General features: G+C 44.1%; 1 protein-coding gene across 3 annotated transcripts; it reads right to left on the minus strand.

The window, feature by feature from the left end:
* Window positions 1-268: 268 nt before the first annotated feature.
* On the minus strand, window positions 269-6,472 carry TM4SF1 (transmembrane 4 L six family member 1). Of its 3 annotated transcripts, XR_008996637.1 has the most exons (6): window positions 6,169-6,467; window positions 4,661-4,750; window positions 4,428-4,573; window positions 3,017-3,197; window positions 939-1,134; window positions 269-888 (listed from the first exon to the last, which is right to left on the minus strand). XR_008996637.1 is itself a non-coding variant. In XM_057499044.1 (5 exons), exons 1-5 carry the CDS (start codon window positions 6,343-6,345, stop codon window positions 1,029-1,031), a joined length of 720 nt encoding a protein of 239 aa, XP_057355027.1. In that variant the 5' UTR covers window positions 6,346-6,472; the 3' UTR covers window positions 269-1,028. The 3 variants fall into 3 exon arrangements, 2 of the variants coding, with proteins under 2 accessions (XP_057355027.1, XP_057355024.1); XM_057499044.1 differs by having other exon boundaries at window positions 269-1,134; window positions 2,997-3,197; window positions 6,169-6,472; XM_057499041.1 differs by having other exon boundaries at window positions 269-1,134.
* Between the last annotated feature and the right edge of the window lie 3,064 nt (window positions 6,473-9,536).

Raw genomic sequence — 9,536 nt, forward strand, 5'->3', positions numbered from 1 at the left:
CCAGAAGCTTGAGGCCTGGAGTGCCCAGCAGAAAGTTAGCTACCTGGGTGCAGGCCCCAAGGGGTGGCAGAGCAGCCGCAGTGCGTGAATAGTGGGTGAAGGTAGAAAAGGAGGGACAGGATGAGCTAGAGAAAGTGGGATAAAGAAACCAGAAGACACAAAGCCCCAGCCATGGGCATGGCACAACCTGCAAGCTTGAAAATAAAATGGGGAGAAAAAAGGAGCAACTTTAAACAAAGGACAATGAAACCAAACAAAGAAAAAAATGGTATTGAATCCTTTATTTTGTTGTATGTAAACAAGCAAGTTTTGGGGGTATTTCCTCAGGGCCCTTTGGCTTCTTCTCCTCCTCCCCATTTTCCCATGATGCTGATCAACTGCTTTATTCCGTTTCCCACCTTTCTTCTTGTCCATGAACCATCCCTTCCCTTTTTAAATACATGATCCTTAGTGCTTGTCTTTGAAGGACAAAAAAACCTTCCATGTGTTAGGAAAATTCAGGATCTGGTAGAACTCCCAGCACCTAGCCACACTGCATGTTTTGATGCATTCATTTGGCTGGGTATATGCATTCTGTCAGTCTCCCTCTCCCACCAAGTCCCTGTCTCTCACAGAACACAAAACAATTCAAAAAGGCCCCTTAGTGATTTGCAGGCATATGAATGGGAAACACCATATAAACAGTGAAAAAAACACATCTTTTCATGTTGTTGGATTTTCTCCTTCATGGTCTTAAAAAAAAGCAACTAGAAATCTTTCATTTAATAAATGCATGCACATATATATATACAATACTAATTGGAATGTGATATTTACCCTTGTAATGTTTCTCAAAAACATTACTTTAGGCCAGAGTTTATCTCAGATATGCTGAGGACCCGTCACTCAGTCTGTGAATGACCTCCCAAGTGTGGTTTATTTTTTCATTTCAAAAAAATGTTTTTTTGCTAAGTTCCAACACTGACATCACATGAAGATGCCAGTCTTTATGCACACTTATAAAAGTAGAATATGTGGAGTATGATACACTAGTACAAAGTTTTACAAATTAATACAAGTAAAATATATAAATTACAATGAAATAAAGGAAGACTGTGGTTCGGTCTTGGGGTGGATCTCTTAGCAGTCATATCGCTGTGAAGAAAATGAAATATTCATTAGGTTCAAAAGGCTCAAAAACAGTGATGACATTTCAGTCCTTTAATTCCTGTTTTAAGCAAACAAAGCAGACTCATCTCAACTTGAGCAGAGTTTGGGCCAACAACACTGAAAGCTTAGGCAATGCTCATGACATGTTTCCTAAACAAACTAGACCTGTTGTCCTCTCTGAGTAAAAGCTGCAGGGAGGGGCCATGGAAACTACCTCACTGATACTTGGTTGGCTTTGAATATGTTTGAGGTAGATTTTTAATCTTAGGGCTTTAAGAGAATGCTGTGGAAATTTCACACCGCGGAGGCTAAATGTGGGTATCTTTTTCAATGAGATGCTACTGAGTTACAGACTCAACTCGTCTACATCAAAAACTTTGCCCTTTGAAAGTGTCTTTTATCTTATAAACAAAGGTAGCCAATCTGCACTGTTGTTTCTAGGAGGAAGCCATCTCTATTGCAACTCGCATGGGAAACCCAGCGGGACTATTTGCTCCTCCCACTAGAGGAGAGGGGCACTCTGCCAAATGACTACAGCAATTTCGGTGATTGACTTGTTCTGCCTGTTCCCAACATGCACAAGCACTGAAGCCTAGTGGGGCCTCACCTAATTTAAACTCTGTCTCCTGCAAAATTCAAGGCTAAAGATAGGCTGCATTACAGCAATCCCGAGAGGATTTTTCTCTGCCTCTCCCCAACCATATTGCCTGGAAACAACTCCATATTGAAAGTTTCCCACTCTGTTGTTTTCTTGGAAATCTGGCAAGCGACCAAGGGAATTATTAATCTTGCTGTACTTGCCTGATAAGGAAAACTAGATTTTAATTTGAACTTCCCTCAAAAAGTATACAAAGTTTCCATTTATTTGCAGCAGAGTTTTTCATGGTAGCAATGGGATTTTAGTTTTCATTAGGTTTTGTCTTATTTTAAAAGCAAGTTAAGAGAGCAGGAACCACAGGAGCAAATGGTTAGAAAAATACAAGTTCAGTGAATTTCTGTTTACCTAATCCTGTTTTATAGAATAAGACATACACAAACCCACCAAAACTGGACCAAAACTGGACTTCCATCAATTCAATAATATGTTTTTTAGAAGGACAAAGAAATAAGAACTTTCCCCGCTACTAACAAATGCATATTTTTCTCTGAAATCATATCCCCAGGAAACAAGTGCTTCCTGGTTTTCTTTCACAGTGAAAGGCTTTCATGAGTTGCTCTTCAAAGACTACTAGTGACTCTCAGTGCCTAGCTGTTTATGCATTTTCGAGGCTCCTTATTAGGAAGGAACTGAGAAAGCCCAACAGGACAGCAAGTGTTGCGTACAAGTTAAGAGCAAGAGCGGTGGCATAAAATGACCCAGGGGGTGAAGCCTGTTACTCTCTGACTAGGTGATCTTAGATATATTGCTTCATCTCTGAGTCATAGTCTCATCTGAAGGAAGGGTTTAGTCCAGGGCCTGGAGCAATGAACGTTGCTTATTATTTGTGTATACTCCCTGGGAACAGGAGATCAGGCAAAGACAGGAGCTTTCTTTTGTGTCTCTGCAGCCAGGGCAGGGGTCATGAAAGGGGCCGTGGGTTAGCTCCTGCAGGGACCCTCTGTCTGTGAGTGGCATTTTCCTGTATACACAGAGCCGATCACAAAAAAACAAGATAACTCAGTGACTGTGACACTCAAGGAAGCTGATGATTGAGAGCAAAACTGAATGCTGTGAATGCTTTGCTGCAAAGATGGTGCAGGAATAAGTACTGGTAGGTTGAGCAGTGTTTGATTTGGCCTTTTTTTTCTTTCTGGTGATGACACAATTGTGCATTATGGCAACTGAATACCCAGGACTGGGTTTCAACATTTTCACACAGGTCCTTACCTGTTGGCGAGAGCAGCAATAGCCACATATGCCTCCCAGCACTCCATTTATTACTTGAATGAGACACAAAATGAATTCAATTCCACCAAGTCCCAAGAGAATAGAAAACAGAGAGACATTCCACTCCACAACATGCTTGGGTTCAATGCACTGGGACCACGTGGATCTATTGAGGAGGTACCTGTGGATAAAAAGACAAACTCCTAACACATGACCACACCTAATGGGATGTCTCATAAGCTGTTTTTTGTGTGGCATTTTCATTCAAAATGCCACACAAAAAAAGAAGTGGATTAATTCAATGGCCTATGCCACATTCTTTCAGTCAGAGCCATTCCACAAAATTAGGAATTAAACCCAGATTTTGTTGCGGTGACAAACATAAAACTTAATGAAGACTTCTGAGCCCTCAATACGAGTTAGACATTGAGCCGGGGCTGGGAATATGGCAGTGAACACACGTGATCTCTGCCCTGGAGAAGCAAGGCCTCGAAGGGAAGGGACACTAGACAAACTTAATGCAACAAGTGTGCTGATCAGGTAAACCATGCATGAGAGGGCCAGGAGAAGGGCCCCTAACCTCGACCAGGGGCTTATGTGTCTATTGCACAAGTCTGAACTCCATGAAAGCAGAAACCAGACTGTTCATCATTGTATGTCCAGCCCTAGTTCCGTATCAGTAACTAACCCTTCCAAAATGCAAGGAAGGGTGTCATTCATTTATCATCATGTACATTAGTTTCTATTAGCTATTTCTCTTATTTTCTCAATAATGGATAAGAAATAAGTATCAACAAAAAAGCCACAGGGCCTCTTAAATATCCTAATGTTAAAGTTGTGATTAAGACCTGTCTTCTGTAGCCTGGTCATGTTCAATAAAGGGCATGTTGTATGTTATTATCCTATATGTGAGTATACGTATATGAGGGTAGTAGGAGTTTCCCTGAGCTTTGGTCAACTATTCAATTTCCATCCATATTCTATAAAGATTCCATAATATTCTCTTACATAACAGTAAAATCAGCCAATTGTTCTGGTAGAGTGTATGCACTATGTGAGCACAGACTCTACAGCCAGGCTAACTGGGTTCAAATTCTGGCTGCCATGTTCCAGCAATAGAACTTTGGATGAGTCACTGCTTTTCTCTGTGTCTCCATTTCCTTCTCAGGAAAATGCGAGCAACCATGGAAGTTGCCCCATCAGGCCATCATGAGAACCGAATCAGCAAACCCATTAGAAAGCCTGGGCAGCCATCTGACACATCATTGCCTAACCGTGCCTGAGTCACTGTGATAATCCTGGCCGAGTGGATAGATGACTGCATGGCTAATGCCTTTTTAGTTCGATCAGTTTGTCACTAAGCACATGTGGTGGATAAGAATGTGCGGCCTGGTACGGAACAAGTACTTACTGTCCCTCAGTGTTGGCAAAGGTGTAGTTCCACCGGCCAGAGTGATCGAGACACCGTGGTCCCTCTGCTAAGCCCAGGGCTGCCACAATGACGCAGTAGCCAGACCCTGCAATCCCGATGAGAGCGGCCAGCACAGAAGACAGCATCTAGGGAAAGGAGGAGCGCCTGAAGTGAGCATGGCGTGCCACACAGCCCCTAAGGAGCCACTTTCCCCACCGGAGCAGACGACCTACCGCGCATCTCTTGCCACAGTTTTCATGACCGCAGCAGCCACAGCAGTCTTCCTGTTCCAGCCCGATGAAGACAAATGCTGGCAGGAATATCTGGTTAGACAACGAGCAGATTAAAGTCATTGCCTTTCCCCAGGGCCCTAAGGGTCAGACCAAGCATCTTTTGGTAAAATGTATTTCTTTGGAACAGTACTGAATGGCTTTGGGTTAGGCTGACCAAATATCTCCAAGAATATAAAACCACGAGGAGAAAAACCTCTATGTGTAGTATCTGCTTGTTTTCATGTAATGTGTCAAGGCATTCTTTATGGTAAGTGTGAAGTATGGGAGGGGTAAGATAATAACCAATAAAATGTGTTCATAACATAGTTCCAGATGCAAACTGTTTTGGAGCTCATAAACCCTAGCTTTAAATCTGATTTTGTTTTCCTTGTGAAAATAGAAAATATCAACAAATCTTTCATAGAATGACTGCAACATTTTTTTGTAAATGATAGAGATGAAAGCACTCTGTAGTAAATGTAATCTGACTCTTTGAAGATATGATTGTATGGTTGTAGTTCCACAATAAAGATCTTTAAATAAAGTAAGCATGAAATACTTTGAGTTCAACATCAAAAGAAGCTTAAACAAGTGCAGTGTTATATTAAGGACAAATGACTGTGTTAACATAACAATTATCATACATTCAAAGCAATTTTGCCATACCATAATGAGTGCATTAAGTTTAAATGTTTTAAAATCCTTTTCTTGACTAAGAAAAATATTCTGTGTGATACTAGCAATTCCATAAAATTTATCTTAAAAATTCTCAATCCCACCATTTTATGTAGCAAACTCAAGTGTGTCACATTCTTTCCATGCTGTGGTTGAAGCTAATACTTTCAGCTCCTAGGTTGGCAGGGCAAATTCCTTTCACTTCAATTAAAAACAAACCTTGGAAAAAACAACACATTCCACTATTAGCTTCAGACACTGATTTGTTAACTGTAGGATTTTTCCTAGACACCACACCCCAGCTTACATAAAGGAGAGGATTCTTAGTTCTTTCTAAATAGCAATGCACTTGCAATTCGTTATTTTTTTTTTCTTTTTCTTTTCTTTTTCTGTCACAGATGCCTGAGAAAGTACAGCAGAGAATTTGGGTCCAAAACTGTTGATTTAGAGAAAGAACCAGCCGAATCCTCTCAGCACTCCAGGGCAAATGTTAAATGACTGCCCACGTCAGTAGGAGAAACTCTATAGTCTTTCAAATCTGATTTAAAAGCTAGTATCTGTTTTCTAGCTGTGAAGAGAATTTAGCAAAAAAGGTAACTCACTTTTAGTTGAAAGAGGGTTTTGTAGACCATCTAATAAAACGAATACAACTAGACCTATCTCAGTTTTGTATAATCTGCTTTTAAAAGAGTGAACAAAAATAACTGGATTTGGCAATATGCGTTATGGCAAACTTCCCATGAAAACATCATGTTCACAATTTTTTAAGTTTATAATAATTCCAAACAACTTACCAGCAAGCCTCCTCCTACGATTCCAGAAAAGAACCAGACAAAGCGGCTGAGATGGTTTTCAGAAGCATACCTAGTTTCCCCATTGGGAAAGTAAAGCAAAATATTAGCTACAATGCAGAGAACAGCGAGCCACGCCAGCCAATGTCCGATGCATCGAGCGCATTTGCCATAGCACATGGTGGTGTCAGGAAGTCTGGGAGGTTTTTCCCCTTCCCTCGGCAGCTCAGTGCTGACCCAGATCAGATGAGAGTGTGATGGTCAGCAGAGAAAGCAAAAGCAATTCCCAGCCCATTCCTGCAACCTCTTTCTTAAATACTCTGTGTTCTTAGTCCCGGAGTGGATGAGGTGCTCTGCTTTCATTGGTCCTGATTGCAGGCTCAGGCTGGGGTGGGCGGAGGTAGGAGGAATGTCCCGCCCCTAAAATGAAGTCCTGGGGACAAGTGAAACCAGGGGCAGGACCTGCAAACGGCCAGTCATAGGCAAGAGAGAAAAAAGTGATTATTCCTTAACAAGGAATTCACTGTGCAACTTCTTCACAGGAATAAAGAATTGCCAGGAAAGTCGAACAGAACCTTCCAGTAAGGGCCAACTGTTCCAGCTGAGGCTTTGAAAGACAGCAGGCTGAAATCCTGCCCCACAGGGACAGCGCTGGGTTCAGGCCTACCTCTGCACTGCTTTAATTTGAGACCCAGGGCGGGTCTGAGCTCTGAGCTGTTTTCTTTGTTAAATGCAAGGTGTCTGACCCATCACCGACAGATTTGAAGAGGCTATTGGGAAAATTACAGAGCAGCCTCCTTTCCTCTGCCAACGGCATGCTTCGGAGGACCGAGCCTACTGGACAGCCTTCTTGGGCATCTGCCTCCAAAACAAAGGTGGCGTTAGTCAACATGAAGGGCTCAGGCATCTTTTTATTCCTGAGTATGGCTGTCAGGCAAAGTGATGCTTGAAAGGGCCAATGGAGGCCCAAAGCAGGGGGGAAGAAAAAAAAGGAAAGAAAGGGACAGAAGAGAAAGGGGCTCATCAAGCAGTGTGGGAAAACAAGACTGAGAGAAGCTGAAATGGCAGGGAGAGTTGTGGTCACTGATCAGGGCACAGGGCTGAACACAGCCAGGTCCTGAGCTGTGCGGCTGCAAACTCCCACGCGAAGGCAGAGTGTGCTAGGCGAACGTTCTCAGGTTATCTGGCAAGGAGGGGTCAGGCTCTGAATAAGTCTAGCCTTTGAATCACAGGTTGCACCAGCCAGCTGGGTGGGGAGAGGGTAGGTTGGATGGGTGGGGCCAGGACTGGAGGGGCTTTGTCACCAGGACAGAAAAGAAGCAGAAGGCCAAGATAGGGAGTTGTTAGTTCAGAGGAAGGTGTGCAGGGCTGGTGAATCCAGAATCTCAGGTTGAGGCCAGAGTCTGAAGGATCTGGGCCAAAACTGGAGGGCAGGACTCATACCAAATTTGATGAGGCCCACTGGGTTCAGTGGTGGGGAATCCAGACTGCGAAGAACATTCTCATAGGGTTGAGGCCATGATCCAGGCTGGCCTGAGGAAGCAGATGGATGGAAACCTGAGTGGTGACAGGGAAGCCTAGAGCCACCCACCTGCTCAGGTATAGAGGCTGGTCTCAAGGACAATCACTGCATCACTACCATTACGTCCAACACCTGGGTGCACGTGCCCTCTGTCCTGGCTTCCAGTCTTACTGGGGCTGGGACGGGGCAGGGTGTGGTGGCAGTGAAGTGAGTGACAAGGTGTTTTGTGGAGGTAGCATCATCCCGCCCCTCCAGGCTGCTATCTACCCAGCCTGGGGCTAAAATAGGGGAGAGACATCCTTTTGAGGACTTGCCCCGAAGTGCTTAATCCCCTTCTTCCACTCTCCCCTACTCCTAGTCAGCAGGGCAGGGCAAAGAGAGTGGAAAGAGGAAGAAATTGGAAAAAGAAAATCTGAAGCGACCCCCCAGCTCCGCTGTCTCTCAGTTTTGTGGATCCGGTGAGTCCCTCACATTCCTGGGACTGTTTCCTACTCTCTAAGACAAGGTACAGAACTAGATCAGCAGTTCTGGAGTTTTTGAGAATCTTATAATGACATGGACCCTCTGCCTAGGAAATGTGCATATATGCAAACACACACATTTTTCATTTCATTTCTTGGGGTTCACAGACTCCCTGAAGCTCCTTAGTGGATCTGCTTCCACCTTTCTCAAGGTGTGGCCTGTCTGGAGACCACCTGCATCACAAATGCAGATTCCTGGTCCCATCTGCCACATAATGAAAAGGGATTTTGGGGGAGTGGAGCCCAGTCTTCTGCATTTTTTACAAACACTCCAAATGAACCTTTTGTGTGCTCAGGTTTGGGGACCACTGACCTATTCTGCAACCCAGATGAGATCATTTATCTTGTCTGCTCTCTGAGGCCACCCCACCCTATAGGCTCCAGAGCTCCAGCCAGACATACAGTGCATGTGAGAATGTGGGGCACACAGTGGAATTCAGTGTAAGGTACTTACAGGTTTGAGCTGACACAATTCTCTTGTAACATGGAGCCCCTCTCCACTGCTGCTGTCATCTATACAGCACTCTGTGGCTACCCTCAGCTAGAACCTAAAGCAGTGTCTTTTCTGATTTGGGCTCCTGGCTTAAGACCAAATATGCTTTTCTGGACAGTTCTTTAACCACTTGGCTGTGCTCCCAGCCAGACTTTGCCCAGCCGATGACTCTGGCCTTTCTCCTGGCTGTGTACTCTCCATTTCCTGTGCCCAGCTGCCATCTCACCTTCCATCCAGGTTTCATTCCATTCTCTGGCCCCCACCTTGACCCTCCCGCACCTTTGCCTCCCTGTCTGCCTTGTTTTGAGCCTTATCTTCTTCCAGCACTTCATGCTGAAGGAGTCTGCTCACAGATCCCCGTCTAATGATGTTCTGCCCCCTCCCCCAGTTACTGGCCACACGTCACCCTGTTCTAGTATCATCCCAGAAATTATTCTGTGGTTTGCTTGTTTCCTTTTATATCGTCTGTCTCCCCTCCCCTCCCCTCTGAGGGTAGAAACCTTTCTGTCTTGTCCACTATTGTTTCTCCAGGGCCTGGAACAATGCCTGGTGCATAGTAGGTCCTCCATAAATATTTGCTGAAGAGTTGAATGGATAAATAAGTGAATTAATAAACTTTTAAGCCTCTTCTTACCAGGTTGATGCCCTCAATTCTATTATGCCTCTCTGAGAGCCACAGTCCCATGGAAAAGCCCTCTTAGCCATTCACACCACTGATTCCTGGTCTGCCACTGCCTGGTTGTTTGGTGTGGGACAAGTGATGAACTATTCTGTACCTCAGTTTCTCTCATTTTTTTTCAACAGTCTTTATTGGGTTCCTACTCTGTTGTCTAAG

The sequence above is a fragment of the Manis pentadactyla genome, chromosome 1, assembly GCF_030020395.1.
Source record: "Manis pentadactyla isolate mManPen7 chromosome 1, mManPen7.hap1, whole genome shotgun sequence".
Lineage (NCBI taxonomy): Eukaryota > Metazoa > Chordata > Mammalia > Pholidota > Manidae > Manis > Manis pentadactyla.

Coding starts and splice junctions, on each gene's coding strand:
- TM4SF1 (XM_057499044.1), bottom strand. CDS start 6,345: ATGTGCTATGGCAAATGCGCTCGATGCATCGGACATTGGCTGGCGTGG. Junction 4,574..4,660: donor ACTGTGGCAAGAGATGCGCG/GTAGGTCGTCTG, acceptor TCCTTTCCCTAG/ATGCTGTCTTCTGTGCTGGC. Junction 3,198..4,427: donor TTTGCCAACACTGAGGGACA/GTAAGTACTTGT, acceptor TTTTATCCACAG/GTACCTCCTCAATAGATCCA.